General features: G+C 40.5%; 1 protein-coding gene across 2 annotated transcripts in view; it reads right to left on the minus strand.

Moving 5' to 3' along the window:
• cadm1a (cell adhesion molecule 1a) overlaps nt 1-25,207 on the minus strand; it is a 300,521-nt gene that overhangs the window by 42,033 nt on the left and 233,281 nt on the right. For both annotated transcript variants that reach the window (XM_066708350.1, XM_066708341.1), the window contains exons 4-8: nt 22,634-22,786; nt 20,567-20,704; nt 14,245-14,403; nt 8,533-8,629; nt 3,966-4,138 (exon numbers count right to left, since the gene is read on the minus strand). In XM_066708350.1, coding sequence (XP_066564447.1) covers nt 3,966-4,138; nt 8,533-8,629; nt 14,245-14,403; nt 20,567-20,704; nt 22,634-22,786 — 720 coding nt within the window. The remainder of the gene's footprint in view (nt 1-3,965; nt 4,139-8,532; nt 8,630-14,244; nt 14,404-20,566; nt 20,705-22,633; nt 22,787-25,207) is intronic.

Genomic DNA, 25,207 nt, shown 5'->3' on the forward strand with positions numbered 1-25,207 from the left:
ACTATTCTCACACCTGTGTCTTTTCCTTGAAATGGTAACTACTATTGCAGAGAATTATGTCTGCTTTGAAATGTACTCTGCCTGCCAGCTGAGCAATAAGACACTTGCAAAATCATGTGAGATGATTCACCTTTCATACCTGAAACAGCATAGTATTTTTGTTCGCTCATTCAATTTTTTGTCTTTATGCCATTGGAACTGCAGCAAGTACACCCCAAAAAGGAGGCCAGAATCAAACTCTTAAGTGCCTTTAATGGGATCTAACAGAAGAACTATGAAACAGTTCACGACAGGAGATCAGCTGAGTGTGGAGAGTAGATCCCTGCCTTGATGTCACAACTCGTAGCATAAAAATAACAAAGATCAGGATTCAGACATGGAAGCAACCTCTGGTGGCAACTAGCCAGCAGGGAGCAGAGGGTCACTTAGTTTGGTCAGCGGCCTGAGAAGTAAGTGGAATGGAGCGAGAAGCCAGGGAATCGATTACTGAAGGATTGTGACCCCAGGCTGTTAAAAAGTGCTGAGGTAGGATTCAGAGGTTAATGACGCTGGAAGAGATCCCAAAAGAACGTGGAGAAAACTGTTTATCTGAACTCCTTCAGAACATAGACCCTGGTGCTGACATATCATTTTCACTGGAGGTGGAGGGGAAAAAAACAAAAACAGCAACAAACTAGATCAAAACTAGGAAGCATTTATAACAGCAAAAGTGATTTTTTTTCTATCCCCCTCTTCAATCTAGGGGGATAAAAATGATGGCAAATTTGACAGTCTGAAGTGGGCTGTACAATGAGAGCACAGCGCTGTGGCACCAATGGGCTTTTATTAGGTTAGAGCAGCTATATAAACTTTTTAAACTCCTCTGAGGTAGATCGCTTTCTACCGCAGGGGCTTCTAGATGGGTGTGTAAATTGCTTTAGAAATGCATCTCAAAGAATACATTTTTCACTTTAACTGGTTTAGTCTTCTGCTGCCCTGGAAACGTTCTCCATCAGTCAGGCTCGCAGACGTCGCAGGAGGAGCAGATTAAAGCACAGTTGAGGATTCTCTGTGTGCCTTCGCTCTGTCACTGCTGTCTGCAGGGGCCGACACGGTCCTACAGTGGCAGGTGAGCTGTGACGAGAAGGCTGTTGCGTTTTTCACAGGCGCGGACGCTGGACAGCCCTCTGACGTTCTTGACAGCAGTTTGGGATTTTGAACTTGAGGAACAGAAAAGGCTCGAAGGGCTGAAAGCTGCACAAAACCATTTCGATGCCATTTCTGAAGCAAGGGAAAAAAAAAAACAACTGTCTTCTGGACTGCCAATTAAGGCTGAAGACAGCATGTAAAATAAGACTACCCTTGAACATCTCCTTGAACCACGTCAAGCATTTACTGGCTCTCGTGAGGAAGCCATCTCCCACCGTGGGATGTTTCATACCCGTCGCCTCATTTTGAGCAGACACGCACGTACCGACCTGCCCAAGCACTACTGCGTTAAAAAAAAATCGTTTTGCGCTTCATGAGAATGATTTGCTAGTAAAACCAGGAGTGGATCAAAAGACCTTTGCAATAGAGGTCTTATCTCCATCCCCAGCGTGCATTTTGTTTTGTTGTGAACTTATCAGTTGACTCAAAGAAGCTTCTTTGAAAGGTATACATAGACCAGCGCAATGAGACGATGCATACATATGCAACTCGGGATCAAGCAGCTTTGTCAGGAATGATATCCTTGTCTATGTTACACTGCAGGAAAAAGGGTCCTTTCTTTCTGCAAGTTTGGCTCCATAATAAAAATTCTGTTTAATATTATCTTCCTATGAATTTAAAAACTGAAATGCTTCAGGACAGATATTTTACAAATTTTTATTAGACCAGAAGCAAAACCCTCATCTGGATTTAACATATGGAGGAAGTAGCAGACATAAAAAATATATATATTTATACATCTTCTATTTGGATATTTTTGTGCTGCAGAATGAATAACAAATACAGGTGCAGTGCGACTTCTGACAGTTCCATTGCTATGACCTGTCATAGGTCGGTTTTGAATTTAGGTTGGAACTGTTGTAGGTCATGCTAAATGTTAAAAGTTGTAACCTAAACTAACTAAAAGTTAGTCTATATTTAAATGAATGCATATACTGCACAGTACATCAAATTAATATTAAATTGACAAGGTCATAAAATAAAGCTAAAGATCTCACCCAGGCATCTCTACCTTATATGTAAAAATCGACAATTGCTAATGTTTACACATAAGGCAGAGATGTAAGGTACAAATCTTAAGTTTACCACTTCCTCAGTATCCTGATGCTGGCTTGCACACGTGAAGGGGCATTTTTGGAGGAGGAGAACTTTAAAGTAATTGGAGGAGTGAGATGGTGCTGGAGATGATGCTTTACTTTGCTGTGCTTGTCATGATTAACAACAGAATCCGTGTCCTAATTGAAAAAATAATGGGGCTTATGGGCTTTTTCGTAAGTACGGAATGTCATAAATGAGATTGTCATAGGTCAGAATGTGCCTGTACATAATTTCAGATTTTATTTGTAATTTTCTTGGTAATAATACCTGCTTGATTGCAGTCCTTAAACAGATGAGTACACATACACTTCAACAAAACACTGCACTTTTTTATGATGTTTTCTGCATCCAAACTAAACTAAATTTAATTGATCAGAATTCAAAACAAGGTGGTGTGAGCGGAAATCAAATGCCACTTCCTGTCCCCGAATGATGTTTCAGACAAGTATCAGAGAAAGTGTGAATGTTTTTCTCAATGGGCTGAAGATGTAACATTTTGGGCAGTATCAGTCCAGTTGTGCGACGAGATCGCAATTACATCAAAGCTGCGCTGTTTTGTAATAAGCAGAGAATAATGATGACAGCACGGAACAGCCAGACTTCACTGTGGCGCAGTGTGTCATAAGTGGAAACTCAGGTGGGGGGTGTCAGAAAACACACCAGAAATTCAAATGTTGAACAGGGTCTGCTGCTGAAATACTGTGGTTACTACACTGTCATCCTCCTCAAAGGGTTGCACATCCTCCCTGACATTGGGCCCTGGTTTAATGGTGGATTAGGGCTTTTTGTATCCATTTGAATAGGAACAGGTGTCTTTTTGATCTCAGATTTATCCCACTCAGCATATCCCTGTAACCTCTAGACTGCACTAGAAAGAAGCAGTGGTTAAACTCTACACTCTCCCCCCATGGCAATCTTTTCGAAAAAACTAAACAAAACAAAAAAAAAACTGTCTTGCAAGCCAGTGGGAAATAATATGTGCAAAATACTCAAGAAATCCTTAGGACTTAAAATAATGATGTCCCTTTCCTGTTCTAGGGTAACATGGCACACATTGAGCGACTGAAACTGCTTAGGAGGTTAGATACTACTCTGAACGTTGGGGATCGGATAACTTCCCACTGGTAAATCCTGCCTGGTTAACTGCTCTCTTTTCTTCACTTTTTTTTTAAACTGTCAGTATCTGTTCAGTTGTGAGTGTTTTACCACTAATGTTCTCTGTTATGTTTCTTTTCAGCCCTTTTCCAAGCTTGTAATGTTGCTGGCAGTCTTTCATTTCCAAAAGAAAGCGGACGCATGAAAAGGCCCTGAGGCTGTTTAAAGACTCATGGTTATGCTGTATGTTACAGGCACTTACTACTCCGTTCCTGTTTTCCCCCCAAAAAAACATATTTAATAATTTCTGTGCAAGCTGCTTAGGATAGAGGGAGAAAATTCATAATTACATTTCAGGAAAAAACAAAAATAACATCAGGATGTTCCAGAATGGCAAACGCGAAGACCTGCAAAGAAGATAATAGACCCTCATTGGGCCCAAAGCTAGTCTGGAGCAGTTAGAGTCAAGGAGAGGCGAAGCGAGGAGGTCAGCTGGGTTTCAGAAAGAGTATTAGGGCTGAGCATTTGGTGTCTGTGGGGAAGGAAAGCTGCCCAAACTGAATTATATTAAGCTGTGTACATACCATAGACATAGAGGATGTAGTCATCGTAGGACTCTCCCACTGAGTTGGAAGCGATGCAGCGGTAAGTGCCGTTGTAAGTCTTGTTCAGGTTTTCAATGAACAAGTCGGCTCCAGTGATGACTGCATGCGCCGGGACGTCATCATCCACCTTCATCCAGTTGATGCGCTGTGGCCTACCAGACAGACAGACAGGGATAGGGTTTGAGACATACTGTGCGTGACAAATGCCATTTAGGGTCCAAACTGCAACACCGATCGAGTTCCAACTGTGGACATGAGAAGGAGGGGGCAAAAATAATATGCTTCTGGTATTGGGGGGGGGTCTTTGTACATTTTTTGTTATTCTGCCTCCAAAGTGGGTCTTCATGTTGGCACTAGGCCGCAGTTGGTGTGGTGTGCTGGTCTTTGCCAACCGGGCAGAGAAACAGCAGGGTGAGGTGGCACTGCTTGTGCACACAGGCTGCTCCAAGGTCAGAGCTGGGGTGCATTCAAGGAAGAAAAATTAAGTGAATCAAGAGGGGAGGAGGGAAAACAATCAAAAAAGAAAACGAAAAAAAAAAAAACCTCAATCTGTGGCTATTTCTTCAAAAGCAATCAGTTCTGATGTTATTAGTTCCTCTGAAGGAAGCAATTGCCGCTGTAGGTTAATATAATGGTATCGAAAAGAACACCTTCTAAATAAATTTCAGGAGGACCATCCAGGACTAGACAAGGGAGTTAAAAAAGAGGAATAGAAAAAATAAAATAATAATAAAAAAAAAATTATAATATATATATATATATATATATATATATATATATATATATATAATATATATATAAACATATATATATACATATATATATATATATATATATATATATATATATATAAACAACCTGGTCACAATTTAAGCAGATGCGAACAGTTTCTTCCATGAGTCATTAAAGAATCCTCAGAGAAGGAAAAACATGTACAGATAACTGTCCCCCAGAATAAATGGAATCTGCTCGGGAAATGTATCCTAATAAGTACCATGTTTACTAAGCAGAAATCAGATCAGTACATCAAAGTCACAGGACCTCACTGCTGATATGTCAGTGGTACAGCCTAATGTCAGTGGTACAGGCAGGTTATTAGTGTGGGAGGAGGTGACAGATTTATAATGGCAACCTTGTCAGAAGCAAAAAACTCCTCTCCGCGCTCTGATCTGTGAATAAAATTATCAAAATGATTGACACTTGCTGAAAAGACAGCTTCCTTTCCATTTCATCACTATTGTTTTGTGATTTTCTATTCCCTGCCTCAGTGAGCAGGAATGTAACCTCTACCAAAAATGTAATTCATTTTCATTGTTTATAATTTGCAGAAAGCTACATGTATTATCACAATAAAAAGCACCTTTGTTTTAAACACCTCTACCATCGACACTACATGTTGCCTTCATACTTTTTATTTATTTGCAGAGCTTTTACTATTTGGAACATTATAATATGAATTCTATTTAACTAATTTAACTATAAACATCTCTCCAGAAATCGATATAGGAATATCATGTATAATGGATATTATATAGGAATATAACTTCCTGCAAGTAGCAGTATAACACACAAACACAAAAGAATTACAAAAGGAACTTTAAAACCAGTTAAGTTTACATATTCTTTCTGCAGTTCAGCTTTATTTCCCATGAGCAGGCACAATGACACAATATATTTGTCTTCTATTCGTTTTTAAGTCTGTGCTTGTACTTTGAGGTGTATGGAAAAATCTCAAGTATGGCTCTTCAGTTTTTTCCATCTCCAATGTTGTTTTTTGTTATTATTGTTTTTGCTTTTTCACAAGAAGTGTAAGTTAAAATATACCATAATGATCCATTGTTGTTGTTAGCGTGTGACAATTGTGTTGTCATTGATAATGTAATAAGTAGTCATTTAGGAAGCACAACGACAGAAAACAACTCTGCTATTCCTCTGTGGGTGTTGGTTTCATCCTCAGTTCCTTTGGCACACTGTGATCTCTGGTTTGAACTAAATTGGTCCCTTTATACCTCACATTTCCTTTCAAGATGTTTTATTAAAGGAAGCTTGAATTTTACCTTCAAAATATACATCGATCTGAACTTTCTCTGTCTCTGGAGCCGGAATGTAAACTCTTTTTTTTCTTAACTCTTCCGTTTCCATCTATGTTCCCCAAGTGTGTGACCTTTTACTGGAATGGCAACTTTTGCGATGTAGACTAATCCGCAACCTGCGCAAAGCCCACCTGAGCCCAGTGTACCTGTGAACTGAGGTGGACTGTGACACAGATCGGCAGGAGTGAGATTTCTGACAAGACTGCACACCTCAAAGAAATCTTGTTTATCTTCAGGCTCTGTCAATGCGGCCATAAACACAAAGGAGAGTAAAGGGAATTATGGGAGGCTGGGCTCCATTCAAGTGTATGTACAAGATACCTCTCCCCACACGACACTTTCCCAACCCCTGTCTCGCATCCCTGTCCTCTCGCTCTTTCTCCTCTCAGATGTGTGTGAGTGCAGAACTGTGCTGATCAGTGCCCGGTGCTTAAGAGCTGTACGTGTGGATGGTTTTCTTCTGGGAACTGGACCAAACTCTGCTCACATTTACCCTATGCTGTGATTAAAATTGAAAATAATAATGAAAAAAAGAGTACTGCCAGATTTCAGATGTACTCTGAACAAATTAAATTGTACGGTCCCTGTTTATGAATTTAGGCATGCATGGATGTATGTATGTACAGTGAGGGAAAAAAGTATTTGATCCCCTGCTGATTTTGTACGTTTGCCCACTGACAAAGAAATGATCAGTCTATAATTTTAATGGTAGGTGTATTTTAACAGTGAGAGACAGAATAACAACAACAAAATCCAGAAAAACGCATTTCAAAAAAGTTATAAATTGATTTGCATGTTAATGAGGGAAATAAGTATTTGACCCCTTCGACTTAGTACTTGGTGGCAAAACCCTTGTTGGCAATCACAGAGGTCAGACATTTCTTGTAGTTGGCCACCAGGTTTGCACACATCTCAGGAGGGATTTTGTCCCACTCCTCTTTGCAGATCCTCTCCAAGTCATTAAGGTTTCGAGGCTGACATTTGGCAACTCGAACCTTCAGCTTCCTCCACAGATTTTCTATGGGATTAAGGTCTGGAGACTGGCTAGGCCACTCCAGGACCTTAATGTGCTTCTTCTTGAGCCACTCCTTTGTTGCCTTGGCTGTGTGTTTTGGGTCATTGTCATGCTGGAGTACCATCCACGACCCATTTTCAATGCCCTGGCTGAGGGAAGGAGGTTCTCACCCAAGATTTGACGGTACATGGCCCCGTACATCGTCCCTTTGATGGGGTGCAGTTGTCCTGTCCCCTTAGCAGAAAAACACCCCCAAAGCATAATGTTTCCACCTCCATGTTTGACGGTGGAGATGGTGTTCTTGGGGTCATTCCTCCTCCTCCAAACACAGCGAGTTGAGTTGATGCCAAAGAGCTTGAATTTGGTCTCATCTCACCACAACACTTTCACCTAGTTCTCCTCTGAATCATTCAGATGTTCACTGGAAAACTTCAGACGGGCCTGTACATGTGCTTTCTTGAGCAGGGGGGCCTTGCGGGCACTGCAGGATTTCAGTCCTTCGCGGCGTAGTGTGTTACCAATTGTTTTCTTGGTGACTATGGTCCCAGCTGCCTTGAGATCATTAACAAGATCCTCCCGTGTAGTTCTGGGCTGATTCCTCACCGTTCTCATGATCATTGAAACTCCACGAGGTGAGATCTTGCATGGAGCCCCAGACCGAGGGAGACTGACAGTTATTTTGTGTTTCTTCCATTTGCAAATAATCGCACCAACTGTTGTCACCTTCTCACCAAGCTGCTTGGCGATGGTCTTGTAGCCCATTCCAGCCTTGTGTAGGTCTACAGTCTTGTCCCTGACATCCTTGGACAGCTCTTTGGTCTTGGCCATGGTGGAGAGTTTGGAATCTGATTGATTGATTGCTTCTGTGGACAGGTGTCTTTTATACAGGTAACGAGCTGAGATTAGGAGCACTCCCTTTAAGAGAGTGCTCCTAATCTCAGCTCGTTACCTGTATAAAAGACACCTGGGAGCCAGAAATCTTGCTGATTGATAGGGGATCAAATACTTATTTCCCTCATTAACATGCAAATCAATTTATAACTTTTTTGAAATGCGTTTTTCTGGATTTTTTTGTTGTTATTCTGTCTCTCACTGTTGAAATACACCTACCATTAAAATTATAGACTGATCATTTCTTTGTCAGTGGGCAAATGTACAAAATCAGCAGGGGATCAAATACTTTTTTCCCTCACTGTATATTTGCAGGTACAGTGCCTATAGAAAGTCTACACCCCATTTAAATAATTTCACCTTTTGTTTCCTTATAGCCTGGAATTAAAATGCATATATCATTTTTTCACAGTGTGGACTATGGTGTGTAGATAAATGGAAACAATCATCATTTAAATGCATGAAACTCTGTAGAATTTCTATAGGCACTATGTATGTATGTATTTATTTATTTTTATTTCAGGTACGCATAGGAATGCTCTCTTACTTTGGTTTGCCCTCCGCTTTGCAGGTCAGCTCTAGATTGTCCCCCTCTCTTGTCAGGCCTTCAGGGAAGCCCACTATGATTTTGACTTCCGGCTTATCTGTTGGGAGGACAAAGCTTGTGTAAGTTACACAGACAGCAGCAATGCATAAGACACAGCATGAAAGGGAGTTTCTTTATCCTTCACCAAAGGATTTCTGAAGCAAACTTGGCTGCGTTCCTGTCATAATTCCTGCAAGAGACTTCACTGAGACAGTCCCGATATGTTTCAGACTGAAGAGTCCTGTGGAAATCAAACCTTTTGTAGGGTGTTAAAAATAATACAATCTGTGGCATGTAAAGAAAACAGAGTTAACTGTGCACAGTACCCTAGGCGTGTTATTTAGATATATTTTTTTAATCTTCAGAGGAAAACTGCCCGTGTTCTGAAAATAACTGTCCAGGGTTTCAACATTCAAATCTAGTAAAAACAAACAAACAAACAACAACAACGTAGGTACGGAAAAGATAAATTAAATTCAGATTGATTATTATATTTATTTTTAAGATAGTTAAGAAAATTAGATGGACCTTAGACAGTTAGTGATTCTTAAAATGCCCATGAATTAGGATTAAAGGGAAAACAGCCACAACACAAGACTCTTTATATTCAACATTATGATAGGGAAACATGAAACATTTCGACACCAGTACATATTGTCATTGACAGTTTTATAAGTGTCTATGAATGGAGCAGGCTCGTTCATATGGGCAGGTGGGGCAGAGCCCCACTAAAAAAATGAATCCACCCAAAAACAAAGTTCTTCCTCATAAACTAATTATGTAAATCAATACATCATAAATGACTTTTTAAGAAATATTACCCAGTATCTGTACAATCAATGAATCAAATGTCGATATTTCAATCCAGCAATTGAGCAATATTGGGGCAGGAGACATTAGCACCTGACTCCAGCAGGCAGGCTTATTATTTTAGGGTACCTAGTGGTCAAATATGGGAACTGCAAGAAGCGCTAATAGAGGCTCATAGGGGCAGCCAAGTGTCTGACCTTCACACTCCACAATTCTGAGACCTCTGCCATTCTCTTGTGTCACGTTTGTGTCACAATGCAGCTGCGCGATACATGGAATACAGTGTGCGGAACATGAAGCAGGGCTAAGAAACACAAAACACAAGAATAAACTGAAAAGAGCACATATCCCTCTTTCTCCTGAAGGTTGGTCCTATTTCACCTGAATTTAAAAACTAACATATCCTTATCATTGTCGTGAAAATACATTTAAATTGGAGTAGGCAATTATTAGACTTTAGTTTATCCTTGTGCCTTTTTTGTTGGGGACATTTGTGTTATAGGACATAGGCCATATCAATATTTTAAAGCATGGCCCTCGATGATGTTTGGTGTGGCCCCCCAAAGCCAACCTTCAACCCCCCTTTTCTGAACCTTTACTATATTTTTCCACATTCTGAAAATGTTCTGTTAAAAACTGCACATGCAATTTGGGGGGAAAATAATAAAACAATAATTGAAGTTCATAAAAGTTCCCTAACAGAAATGTATAGGAAATAAAATGGTATTATTTGGGACATATTTCATTTTCGTCGGTGGTTAATTTTCTACTGCAGCCCCCCATCCCATGCAACCTCTGGAAGTTAGCCCTACATCACCAGACATCGGGAACCCCTGTTTTAAAGTATGAAGGCAACTGCAGCATTTTATGGGTTACTAGTAGACTATTTACTGTCTATTCTCTTTTGCCAGGTGTCTACCAGCTTGCCTGATTTCCATTTAATTTTCATGTAATTATTAAAATAACTTTTTAATAAGTGGGCATGGTTAGTGATTCAGGGACCACCCCATCAGTGTTAATGGACACGAGCCTGCCCTTCATTCACAACACCTGCTAATTATGTTAACAGGCAGGGCGGGGCAATAGAGTTTGCTGCCTGCGTGGATCCCTATTGCCTCGCACAATCGCCAGGTGTCATTTTCAGTAGAACCTGCAAGGATACCCATAAAGCTCTGTCTGGTCTGTTCTCTTAATATGTCAACAAACTGTTAGGCCAATATGTTCTTGCCCTGACCTTTCCAGTCAACAAATAATAATCCGTTGGCTGTCCATCCCTTTCAATTACAGCTACAAGAGGCTACGAGCTCCTTACATTAACTGACAGTGGGCACCAAACCAAAAAAAGAAAAAAAGAAAAAGACAGACAGAAAAGAAAAGCTGCTGAAGAACTGAAGCCATTGTATGGAAGCTCAACCAGTGTTTTCAAATGCCGGTTAAGTACAAGATCACTGTTTAGCCAAGTCCCTGTCTAAGCAGATATATCTAAGGTGCGTGTCATTGTGATTTTCTAGAGGCTGCATGGGGGATGCATTTAAATCTACATTTTATTTAGTGAGAGGTGTGAAACAAATATATTCATACACGCATGCTTGTGTGTCTGTGCATGTGTGTGTATGAGAGAAACCATTCCTTTCCAGGGGTAATTGCACAGAGGCAGCAGGAAGTTGTGACGTCTTTCCTGTCTTATTATTATTTATTTTTTTAAACCCACTTCTTTCAAAAGATAAAGCATATTTCATTTCTGAAATGCAAGCACCCAAGAGAGACAATTTAGAGAAGCAATCTTTTATAGAGAGTGGCTGCAGTTTTACTGGTTTTCCTATCCCTCTGATCAACAGACCTGTGTGACAATCTTGTTGAGGAAATAAATGGTGCCCGCCACCCCCCCACACCGAAAAAGAAAAAGAAGGAACTGTGTCCAAGATTCAGAGGAAAATATGTTTTTCTTCAAGATTTCTCTTCAGAATCAAGTACTTAAAATCAATTAAATGATCCCTCTTGTTAACATTATGCTCATTATAAATATGAACAAAAAGAACTTGGCTTTCTTTGTGAAGCAGTATAATTGACATCAGTTGACTCAATGTCAGTTATAATTCAGCTGTTTGTAGTGTGATTGTCTAGTTTTTCTGAGCACTGTGGAGGTTTAAATGCCGGTTTGCATTTTTCCTTCATCGTTCCAAGGCCTCTACTGACACACTTCACCTTTCTTGAGGAGACAAGCCAAGCAGAAAGGGATGAGTGAATGCAAACATGACATATTATATATAAATATAAATATATATATAGAGAGAGGGGGAAAAAATCCAATATTGGCAAATTGATACAGGCAGTGGCATACATAAGATCAAGTAGACCTTTGTAATGTATGTCCTCGAGATGTGGGGGAAAAAAAATAAATAAATACAGGGCTTGACAAGGCTGTTCTTTTGCTGCTGTTATTAATGTTGAAACTGTGGAAAAATACTAATAAGCAGTTATTCGGTAGGAGGCATTTAGTTCAGGATTTCCCAGAGCTCTTGGAGAAAGGTTCTCGGGTGTTACCAAGACTGCTAATGAGAGCACAAGAGAAACAAACAAGAAAAGCAACAACAACAAAAAAAGGAGAGAACAGAAAAAGGCACAAGCCTATGCTGGGCCTTTTCCTTCTGACCCACGTCTGACATGGAGGTTTATTAATGTGCCCCTAAATAAAAACCCAAGTGGAACGTGATCTGGGAGAGGACTAATGCTGCAGAAAGCCAGGCTCCGCCATAAAGCAGAGAGGAGCGCACTTGTAAAGGTTTACAAGAACAACAGTGGTTCTGTAGTCTACAAAAAAAGCCATAAAAAGACAGGGATTAACATAAAACAGCTCACAGGAGTGCATGGAAATTATCCCAGTAATCTGCATCCTAGTACTCTTTCTGTGCCCACTGTGTGTGTGTGTGTGTGTGTGTGTGTGTATGTGTGTGTGTATCGATTTATCTATGTCTATATATGTACAGTAGAGGGAACTCCTGATTTAAATTCTCTGCAGAAGACTGCATGCAGATTTGGATGAAAGCCAGTTCAACCATTCTCAGTCTTTGGCTTTTGGCTCAGTTACTTACATTTTCTCACTGCAGTTTAATAGGCTATACAATGCCTCACTTCTCCACCTCAGCAGTGTGGTGATATGCTGGCACAGAAGTGGAAGTGTGGTGAGCTGCCTGTGCAGGGCAATGAGATTTAAAAAGCAATGACACAGCTATTATCATGACTGTATTGCTTCATTCACCACAAACACAAATTAATATCGGAAAGTTAAAGTGCATTGTTGCTCGGTATGTGAAGAACCCTCAGGGGGTGACGTCATACCCCCACTCGAGATTCCTGAGAGAATTTCATCTTCTTAACCCCACATGAGAGAAGCCACTTTAGCCCTCTTACTTTATTCCTTAGAAGAGGATTTATTTTAAGATGTGATTGAAGACATATTAAGCGCTGGGTGGTTTTGTTCTCTAAATATGTCAACAATCTGGTCACCCAATATGTTCCAGGGCGACCTTTATCGTCAACAAATAATAATCTGTTGGCTCTCCATCCCTTTAAATTACAGCCTGCTGGAAGCAACGGTCTTCCGCCAGTGACGGACAGCAGGTGAAATGGGTTGCCTTTCGAATCAGGAAAGCACTAAGGCAGGGGCTGCTTTCAAAGCAAGATTGAATGTGTTGTTTTAACAGCAAATCTTTTACACCAATCGACAGGCTGTTTATTTGAACCTAATCCTGCTGGGGACAGGCTCCCCGCCATCTTGAAAAATGTGACATGATGGGTGCAAAATAAATGCCTAATATATTTTGATTGTACATCTATCTCAGCTCCTCTAACTGCCCTTGTGCAATAGGCATATGGCTGTACCCATTAAAGTCTATGGATGTTCATCTCTCTAAAACAAAAGGAAATAAAAGAGTAATATGCTTTACAAGGTTCTCCTTTACGATTACACCGCTGTTAAGTCTCTTCATTACTATTCGGGAATGCTGACCGAAACAGCTTTATGAGAAGGTTCCAGAGGGGACTGTAATGGCCGACAACAGATTGTACTATTAAATCAGCTCATTCCCATCAATATTGTCAGTATGGTCAATCTTCAGAATACTGTTGTGCCCCCATGCTCTTGCATTCGAAAACAACACTACATCACTCGGCCTGCAGTGAACTGGCTTTAAATATGACACGTGTTGCTGTTACGCTGTTGAGGACATTACTTTCACAGTCAAACCACGGTCTCTTATGTATGCTGCTCCTAAATCACGATGTGGACGTGTCACTTTACTGTACGGTCACTGTTTCTTCTTCTTCTTCATTAATTATTATTATGTCTTATCTGTTTCATGCAAGACTGCAAAAATGTCAAGCTGCTGTAGACATGCTGATCTGCCCCGTCTTTTATACAGAAAGGTCAGACGAGGCGGCCTTCTCTCTGAATAGATGGACGTGCCTGAAAGCGGCAGAGAGGGTTTGTTAACCTTTCACTGACTTATCTACGCAATGTACAACGCTGTAGTCCAAGACTTTACTTTTTTTAATCCATAAACCCATGAGTGGGAAAAGCCATCTAATATGGAACATAACTGGACAATTTATCTCTCTCTAAGCAGCCTTTGAACCTGGGATTGCTTTTCGAGCAAATAGCCTCTACAAGAATGGTCATACCCCTAGGCCTTGGATTGGTATTCCAAGGGTGTTGCTTCCATCTCGCAAAGGCACTGATCTTCAGTAATTCGATTTCAATAATGTTTAATAAGCAGGTTAGTATTTTAAAGTCTGGCGTGGCTGAAAACACACATACAACACACAGAACTGGAAACTGGAGTTGTGATAAGAAGATATACTCACACAGCACTTCCAGATATTTTTGTGCCTGGAAGTCTTTGACCGCGGGATGGTCCACGATGCAGATGACAGGAATGCCGTCATCCTCCTTGGTGACAGTGAGAGAGAGTGTGCTCATCACTGTGAACATCCTGTCCTCTGTGTCCTTCACAGTCGCTGTACCTGGTAGCACAGGACAGGAAAGGAAAGGCAAGCAGCGTCAGCCTGGCTGAGGGAAGCACTGAGGCCCTATTCAGTGTAAATACAGTATTGTTTCTTTGCAGGATCAGGTGGACACACTGCACCTGGGTTATGCATCAGCTTATGATGGTCTGATGGATTGTAAGAACAATGTTTCACATCAACCTCTCCATTATATCTGAGTGGGGAAGACCCTCACTTATCTCCATATGTGATGGGTTCCAACAAACAGTCACCAGTCACCAAAAGCCCCACCCCAAAGGTCCATGCAGATCCAGTTAGAACTGCATGTTAGACCACTTGTTTAAACTGCTATGGGATCTTGTCTGTGCGAACAAAGAGAAATATGGATAATGTTTACGGGAACAGGCTTGTGGGATTGTGGCTTCACAGCAGTCTGGTGCATTGAGAACATATACAGCAACTTAGAGGGTTCTGTTTTAGGCCAACGGTGTCCTGCTTTTCTGGCAAGCTCAAGAGTACACAATGTCTTTGCACAGGGCATTTCAGAGGTCAATGGAAGGATATCGGTTCAGGATTGCTTCCCGTCAGGCATTATTATTTGTGAGACAATCATTTGCTCCCTTGCATATAATGGTTTATTTGTGCTTTATGAACTGAGATATGATGGTTACAGTCCAGGACAGGACATGCAATGTCTTAAGCACTGTCAATATCACTGAGCATGAAGTACACAGAAACAAAAAACATAGTGAATTACTTTCAGATAATAGGTTTCACAATATACATATAGTTTTACTATTATGTTTTATGATTATTATTTTTTGAACATTCATTACACTGTCCTTGTAGCCTACAGCAAAATGAATGCACACAAAGGCGCACACACACACACATCCATGTGTATAACTACGTACATCTATCTATCTATGTCTATAAATACAGATACATTTATTAAACACACACACATATACATATACACACAAACAAAATTATCAGCTATCATTTTGAAGACTCTACTTTCTTGCCACATTATAACAATATACAAGATATTCCACAATATTCCGCAATATTCCACTAGGCAAGTCATTTGTGTGGAAATTAGATGGCCTTTCTTACCGAGATGCTTATTGTGCATTCAGAATGGTGTAGAGGAAGCAAATGACACATTCCACAGAGCACCAGACTCTCGATGCAGGCTTGTGCCATTATATTGGTTAATATAGTGCAGTGCAGAGTATTAAGTGCCTAAATAAACTAATGACATTGGTATACAATAATTTATTACTTAACTTCATTTTCTAAAGAGCAGTACTGTCCAAGTAACACAGTGCTCCAAGCACTGAAAGTCCTAATTAATCGCTAATTAATCCTACCGCTGTAAATCCTTCTGCTGCAGAAATGAACTGGGGCAGGGGCGGGTGCTGATGATATGCACAATTTCATCACCGACAGTGACTTCACTATGCCACACATCACAAACTGTATTGTTTTACAGGAATGATGAGATACAAGGTACTGCTATTTGTTGGATTAAATATTATCCCTAGAGTTTAAAAGTTTACTAGGAGATAAAACCCAAATAAACAAGAAATAGACATATAAACCTGACACTCTATTTGCCTTTAACTGACATATTGAATCCAAACATTGCATGCTACATTAGACTGAATGGAGACTGTTATGGATTTTTAATGTATAGAGAATTTGAGTGCTTAGATTGAGTTAGTTATTCCACCTTATCGACATTGATATACAACCAATTACTCTGAATTGTTTTGTTTTTGTTTTTTTAAGGTATTGCATGTGTACTCTTTTTCCTAACATGAAGAGAAGCAAATTAGTTGATGCTTTTAAGATTGATGGGTTACACTTTAATTGACTTCAAATCAAAAGTAAAATCAATTCTGTAAATGTTGTACAGATCAGCATACAGCTGATTATTCCCAGGTTTCCCAGAGATGATACTTTAAAGATTAGACACTCACTCGGCTTCCTCCACCTCTTTAAAGCACCCACAAGTCTGCTGCAACTCTAGTAAACCTATCCTTCTGAATTTCACACTGTTCAGGGCAGAAGTCAAAGATTGTAAGACATCTTTCATGCTGCTGCGGCTGTGAAGAAAGCATCAACAGGAGTCGACTTCCCTTGATGTAGACGAGCATAACATTAACCAGGAAAAAGTCACATTTATCAAAGACAGATCCTAGCACCTCTATCAGTCAGGAGGTATCACTGCAGAAAAGTAGGTTGCCATGAACAAAAAGCTGTGGAAGGAAAAAAGGTTGCTGCATCGTCACCAGTGTCATGTCCACAAAACTCATCATAGACACCTGAATTTTCCCAACCACCTATGAACAATACAGGTGAGTAAATAAGTCCTGGGGAGCTGGTACACTAGGGACAGAATAAATACAAATAAGAGTACCAGAAACATTTCCTTAATTTTATTTCAGAGGAACGAGAAGTCTGCTGCAGTTTTTGTTGGCCATCTGTCGGCCACTCTCACTCCAGTTTTTGGTCTATCTGTGTGCAAACTGAGCTAATCTCATTACACAATGATTTAATTTCTGCTGAGGAGGCAGCTGCTGCCTGCCTGCCTCCCTCACCTAACTCAGGGTTACTTTGTCATTGCGTTCCTCTGACACTGCCTGTGAAAGGCCACCTCTACTGTTGCAGCAAATAAACTAATTTTCTGGCTCCCTTAATTACATCTCTGGAGTCGCCACGCAACTCCTCATAACAATGGAGGTGTGTCGCATTCCAGTATCTAATCATGAGAGAAATAACAACATGTTAATCTCCATGGACAGATTAAACAGATTAAATGGGACTCACGGCACACAAAACACATGCGCAGTGGAAGAGCGACGCAGCTCAAGTTAACCTGTATAACCAAGACCTTTCATCTGCTTCTGCGTCTGTCAAATAATGGGGAAACATGCAATATAACAAGCTGCTTTGGACAGAGGCAGGCAGTACAAAGTGGAAATATTACTCTTGGCATAATCCCTGTTGAATAACTTTCTCAACATCATTTCATTCCATTTCATTCATTTGATTCCTCCCTACTCAACTGGCCTTGCAAAGAAGGGTTTCCCATGACTACTCCGATGCTCGGCAGCTCATGTCTTATACATACATTACAGTGAATGCTTAAAATAAGTTGTCACCAGCTCACCTGCTGAGGAAGGATACACGTGTGTTAGACTTTTTCCTGGCTGGAACCTCCAGGTCTGTGTGTAACTTAAAGCTGCAAAGCTGTAAAATTACAACCTCTCTCAACGGAGGCACTGAGGGCTGGTTTTAATCCTGCTACACCCTGGCAATGTACAGGAAAACCATATTCATATTTTGATTCACCCAGATGTTATGTAATGTCCCCTGTGGTGCCAAATAAGCTTCTTTGGGCACAGATAGTATTCCTGCTTTAACCTCCAGACTTCCAAGCTCAGTGACCTGGTGGCTTCCTTTGCAGCCCCTGTGCTTTTGTAAAAGCTGTTCAAGGGCCACTAGCATTTCTGCCATGTACTTGTTCGCTGGCAACTGCAGGGCGATCTCTACTCTGGCAGAGAATATTACCATGACCATAAATTGACATTTAGCATGGATGGAAAACTCAGGTCCTGGAGGTTCAGATATACCAACTGATTAATAGCTGGAAATGACAGACGATTTGACTCATTATTATTATTATTATTATTATTAATAATAATAATAATAATAATAATAATAATAATAATAATAATAATAATAATAATAATAATAATAATAATAACCGGTGGCTAGCACTTCTGCCTCACAGCTCTTGGGTCCTGGGTTCGAGTCTGTGTGGAGTTTGCATGTTCTCTCCGTGTCTGTGTGGGTTTTCTGTGGGCACTCCGGTTTCCTCCCAATGTCCAAAGACATGTGGGTTAGGTTGATTGGTCTCTCTAAATTGTCCTGTCTGTGTGTGTTGTCCAGCGATGGACTGGTGTCCCATCATGGGTATATTCCTGCCTTGCACCCTGTGCCTGCTGCGATCAGCTCATGCTTCCCTGTAACCCTCACCAGGGTAAGTGGTTTCGAGGATGGATAATAATCAGCTCAAATAGACAAATAAGATCTGGGGTGGGAAAAAAGCACCCTGTGGCACCTGAGGCCTGATGTTCACCACACATGAAGTTTATGGAAATACAACTAAAGCTTAGACCAGGATATGGCAGGACTGGGGCCCAGACACAGAAGACACAGGGGGTCTGGATTAAAAGGTGATTCATTAAATGTGTTTTTGATGAGTGGGTGGAACTTCCATTTACAATTACAACCTTTATTATATGTTTTTTTTCTTCTTCTTCAAAGCAGATTGCCTTCATGTCTTCTCAGGCCTGCCACTGATTTACATTACATTTATTAACTGGGGAGAGAGCGTGCAAATCAGGACAATATGTCAAGCACAGAATAATTATTCAATAAATAAACAAATAAATAAATAAACCATTCACCCTGATACCCAATTAATAAAATCTGGAATATAACTGCACTGTAGGGACAGAGTGCTCATTAAAAACACCTTTCCAATACAGTACTTTCAAAGGGGAGACAATGACTTTGTTGAGAGAAGCAGATGCGTTTAATGAGCAAGTAATGAGAGGGGGGTTTTCATCGTCGGGCCACACAGTGTACACCCAGCCCCTGGCAAAGCTGCTTTGTTGGGAAAACGGGGACCTTTCAATATGGCAACTGTCCTACTGGGTAAAAGTACTTTGATGGTTCAAAGTATTCTTTAAAGGTAAACAATGGAAGACATGTTCAAGACATTCATATCCAACCTAGAATGCCAAGAGTCCTCATCTCTTCTGCTCTGCTCATGTCACTAAACGACAGTTGTTTCTGATAGCTGGAAAGACAGACTAACTATCCAAGTTTGGAGTGAATCTACTGTAACCTTTCTTTCTTTCTCTCTTCCTCTCATATGCTCACACCTGCCCCTTGTTCAACATCATCAAACATGCAAGGGATTCATTACAGGAAACACAAGGCAAAGCCGAAGCCTATTTGTATCTTAGCTTTCATTTAGCACACGGCTTAAGTGTGAAGCTTTTACACAAAGACAAGTCAAAAAAGAAAATATTAAACCATGGCCCAAAACAAGCCAGATAAGAAAGAATAAATAATGTCAGAATAACTGGCTACACGTAGTAGGGTGGCTGTGTTTACTCTACCAAGTTAAGTTGGTGTAACCTTTAAATGATATTTAAAAAGCTTAAATAACCTAAAGGTAATTAGGTTGAATGATGAAAATGTTTAATTAAAAATAAATCCACCCAGCAGGAAGGCCAAAAGCAATTTAGTGCCTCTGAGTGTTGGCTTTCTGCATAGCAATGTCAGGAGTCGAAAATGACTCTCTATTCTGTACTCAATTAAACCCAAATACCCAGTAATATACTCGCGATATAGTGCTATAAACTCAGTCCATTGGACAATCTCTTGGGTCTTTGGGAGAACGCTTAAAACAGCTGACAGCTTCTTAGCTGTGTTTCAATTCTCGCCCTTTGATTTATATCTCAGGGAAGAAGAATAAGATAAATAGTACTATGAATGAATAATTAGCTGAAGTGTTAACAGCTGTCATATGTCCTTTATGGCAAGGGGATTATCAGGATTAACATATTACCTCTAAGATTATATGCTTTTTTCCTGGGTACCTGTAGGTAACTTGATCTGATCAAATACAATATTAATGGAAAAGTTACTATTGAAGCCATCAACCTGTCCCTGTGAGCATCATTTAGCACTTACTCCCTGCTGTCTGATGTGAAAATGAGTTTATTAGCGGATTGAGAACAGTGGACATTCAGCCCTTCAAACACACACAAAAAAAAGTAACAAGCTCTAGTGAAGATTTTGACTGTCTGGAAGATAGACAGAAGAGGATGGGATTTATCGCAGCTCAACGAAACTCACTCCGGCAGCTTTGGAAAAGCAATTAAACCTTGCCGAGAGACTGAAAAGACAGAACGCCCATTAGATTATGTGTTAATTCACTGTACACGTGTCATAAACCTAAAGCAAAGAACGACACATGCCCGTGAACCCCAACAACAAGGACTTGTTGCACAGTAACACAGGAGTGAATGACACACACCTCCACAACAACACATCAAAAGACAGTAGTCAACCACAATGGTTCTCGTTTACGAACCTTTCAGCTCCTTGCCTCCCTTAACCCATCTGATCTTAGAGGCGGGCTTGCTCCCCATGGCGGTGCAGGTTATTTCCGTCTCATTTCCTTCGCTGACAATGTCCTCCCGGGACTCGATGATGGGGTTGCCTGGTGGGACTGACATCAGACAGACAGCACTGAGACGAGAAACACCGCCGGCCCTCAGATCAGCACCACAGTGACCCCCGGTCGGTGGCAGGACTGCGGCACAGCTGAACTTTGTACGTTTTGTTTCATCTCCTGGCTCTGGAGTCACTCACACAGGTCTATGGGCTATGGTTAGTAACCGTAAGAGAATGGATTTCGGCCGCATGTGATGTCCACGCATCTGCATATGTGTGGTTAATCGGTGATTAAATAAAAAGAAAATTAAAAAAACTATGGATAGATAGATACATAAGAACTTGAAAAAAACAAAAAACATAAGGAACTTTACTAGCAAGGGGAAACCATTTAAACACCTCTGGAGTGTTCCACAGATAGCAGCCTAATGATTCAATGATTACTGGAGTTAATCCTCCCTCTGCTATCTCAATTATCAACATTATAATTTATCAGGAAAGTAATGAAATGTAACATTTGAATAGAAAGAGGAAAGTTTCTTGGCTTTCAGAAAGCATCTTCCCTCTCAGCTCCCTCATTTTTCTTTTTCTTTCAAATAATTTTGTCAGTTTTGCAATGAGTTTACCTTCTGAAAAAAAAAAAACGTGTTAAGTGCTTTTTCAAGCAGCTATCAGAACACAGGAGTTTCTCTTGAAGGCTGGAGAATGCTTTTAATATGAGTAATTTAATTATAGGTTCTTTTCAGTCCTTTGAAATATCAAAAGAATATAATTAGGGCCAGAGATCTGAAGTCCTGTTGACCAGTTCACACTCAGAAAATTAGGAGAAAGAAAAAGACTCACTGAGGAACGTTAAGTGCATGCAGCATTTTTAAAAGTATTCAGCTTCTTTATATTACACATTTACGCCCGATGAATCTCTAATCAAATATTGGGGGAAAAAACATAAAAATAATTATAATTATAATAAAAAATGAAACTACAACACTTGGTTGAAGGAAAATGTGCCTTTCTGCAACTGATTCATTAGGTTTTATTCCTGTGTTTATTTATTTATCCTGAGTAATATCTTTCCAGAGTTCTACTGTGCTGAACAGCTGACAAATCACAGGACATCATCTGTTGTATTCCTGATTCAATAATTCTATAAGATTTCACAGATCAGTGTTATTGCCAAATTTAGCTTTCCTAACTGATCTAGGCCCTGTCAATCATTCACTCACAAGATCAGTATCAGGATTAGGCGTGATTGACAGAACTCAGTCTGCTATTGGAAAGTGTGTCAGGCCTGCACGGGCCAAGAAGATTTACTGCTCGTCTGTGTTGTGAAAACACTTGGGTGTGAAACTCTTTATTTTCACCTGATAGCTTACAAAGTGTTGGAATATATGTGGGTGGAAACATTTTAATATATTCTTTGCTGTGTCTTATCTTTTTTCCCCATACATTTACTTTTCAAATACGAACTGAGTAGCCACCAGCCAGAAAAGCTAATTAAAATAAATAAATAAATAACATCATAAAAGATAAGGTCAAAAACAACTTCAAAAAAGATCTTGGCTGAATAACCAGACCTGCTCTCTTCACACAGTATTGTTGCCAGATTGCTGCAGATAATGCAAATAATCAGGAGCACAATTTTCCAAGTTCCTTGATCCGAAAATCTTATGGGTTTTGATAGGAAAATTAATTAACAATGAGGATTACCTCATTTGTTCCTCCATGGACTAACTCAGCAAGCTGGCTGATAGGCATCTACATACATGATCTGGTTATCATTGGAGCTGTGGAGTCTGTTCTGTTTTTAAACCCACGCTCTTCCACTCCTTATGAGCGCCCCACCAGCACGAGCCCCTCAGGCTTAGCCAAAGACATGGAAAAGCACGCTTAACTCTCGAGTTTGTTCTCCCAGAATGCAAAGCACCTAAGATTCTGGTCTTATCCCCAAGCTGGGGGCAGTATCAGAGCATAGAAAGAATCTTACCCAGTACAGTAATGTCAGCGTAGGCTTCCTGTGGGGGGTCTGTGTAGAGCTGGCAGACGTATCTCCCTTCGTCCGAGAGGGACACATTTGACAGCGACACTCGCAGCTCATTGTCCGAGAAGTTCACCAGCTGGAACCGGCTGTCCTTCAGGGCTGCGGCAAGATAGGAGAAAAAGAGGGGGAGATGTTAGGCCTAACTGAACGTTTTGTAAGCTGACATTAACAAGCATATAGTGTTGTGTATTGTTTCTTTGCCCCTTAGTGGACGTCACTGGTGCAAGTTACAGCCATGCGCAGGAGCGAGTCTTGGCTCAGGAGAGACTGGGAGCGCTTGCTTCACTGAAAATGGGTCTGTGGTTGATTTGCAATGGTGTAGAGCTAGCAGAGCAATGTGCCGCCAGGCCTAGAGTAGTGCACCGTGATCCTAAGTAAGCCATCCAGAGTTATTGGACCGACTCTAGAGGGAACTGGAAAAATAATACAGTCTGGCCTCCCCTCAGAACAAAGGTGAGGCCATTACACTGATTTCACTTGTGTACCTCGCCCTGATCGAGCACAAGATAGCTAAAGCCCATGATACACTAAGTTTTGGTCAACATCAAGTATTGGTAACCACTGAAAAACTAATAAGGTGCAAGCCTGAAATGTCTGGCCTGGCCTTCGGGGGAATTGGAAGGGATATCCACTTTCTTTCTGACTATTGCCTTTGATTTTCTACGTTTTAAAAATGAGTGACAGAGTTAAAAGGAAAAAAAGGCGGAGGGACAAACAACAAAACAAAAATAATAAATCCTCTGTCACTGAGTGCATCAGAGTATTTGAAGCTACGTGCTCCTGCAACTGATGTTTGATGGTAAGTTCCAGCTGGTCAATAATACTCTTTGGCATTTGATGCCCACCAAAAGAAAGGAAAAATCTACCCAAAAAAACAGGACAAAAAAATAATTGGCTTAAAAGCAGCACATGGAGGGAAAAAACATGCAGTTATGTCATAGCTGCATTATACATGACAAAACACAATGCTGTCAAGATGAGTGGAATTAAAAGAAGAAAAAAAAGAATTTTGTAGCCTTTTGTTTTTTTCTTTTCAACCACCCAGGGACTGGCCAATAAAAATGAGCTGGCTGGCTAAACTGGGTACAATGCATCTCCTGATATGTTCATCAACGGTGAAGTCACAAGAACCTATAATTAAATTAATCATATTAAGGAAATCAATCAATCAAACAAGAAATGTCAATACATGTAATGAAAATTTTAGTAAAAAGAATCCAGATTACAGGAATCAATGCGGCACGTCAAAGCCTGCAACCAGAGAGAACTGCATTGCTGCCTGCACTGTACTGCCAATGCATTTTTAAGTGTGTGTTTTTCTGGCCCTGCAGGACACCTTATTTTAGCAGCCCAAGAAGAATGTGTGACTAATTAGAGCACATGGCATGAAAGCTGGGGATCGCTTTGTCGAGGAAAGGGCAGTTAAAAGCTAATGATTTAATTCAATTCATTGATTGAAAAATGTGACAGGATTAAAAAAAAAAAAAAAAAAAAAGATTAGTACAATGCCAATGATGCAGTTTATAATCTATTGTGACAAAAGTCTGGTAGAAATGATGAGAATAATTAAATCATTATAAAAACACTAATAACTGTAATGTCAGGTTTAATGGGAAGAACATGGGAAGCATGCAGAAGAGCTCATTTCCCATCCAGTCGCAGCGGTAACTGGGAAACGGTGGTCTCGGAGATACAGACGTAAGTGCCGGCTGCCTTGTGCCAAGAATTCGGCCCCCGGAGGTCTGAGAGGAGAACGCAATGTTCTGTACAGGAGACAGAAATTAACGCTCGTTCCTGGAGCCTCGGACAACAGGCTCTCGCGTTAATGTGTTTGGCTGGCTCTGCTGGTCAGGATTTTTGTGGGAAAAGAGTATTCTTGCAATATGTATTTTATTTGTCTTTCTTCACTAGTGGAGGGTTCCTCTCAGTGTTTCACATATGTCATGACTGGCAGTTTGAATGTGCAGGTAGAGTATCCTACCTCCTTCTCCATGCAATACGCAACAGACAACTATAATGGGTTTAACTATGCTTGAAAGCAATTGCTTTTTTTTCCTTTCTTTTTTTTTTCTTTTTCTGAGAACTCAAGCTTGATTGTCCAGGAATAGAAACTCAGTGTTAATTCAGCACATACTGTCCACATTCTCCCACTGCGCACATCGACTTTTTGTATTGTTGTTCTTTTTTTCTTGTTTTGTTCTTTTAGTTCTTTCCCACTTCAGTCAGAAGGTCGCCCACAGCCCCGGCACAGGGCAACACCAGAACAAGCCGAGAAGAGAAGGTCGATCACAAAAGGAGTACAGCTTGGAAGCAAGACTGTACCCCAGGATCGGTTGGAGGGGTTCAGATGGGGAATCATTAGTCCATTCTCTTCTAGCTTCTAGAAGACCATGAGTACGAACTGTGAGACTTTTTCTTTGGTCTGATCCTACATCTATGAAAATCCGGAAAACAGACGCAGGTTTTCAAATCGGTAAGCTTCTAACAACTACAAGTGCGCATTGGGCCTCCTCAAATTGC

The sequence above is a fragment of the Amia ocellicauda genome, chromosome 1 (assembly GCF_036373705.1).
Source record: "Amia ocellicauda isolate fAmiCal2 chromosome 1, fAmiCal2.hap1, whole genome shotgun sequence".
NCBI lineage: Eukaryota > Metazoa > Chordata > Actinopteri > Amiiformes > Amiidae > Amia > Amia ocellicauda.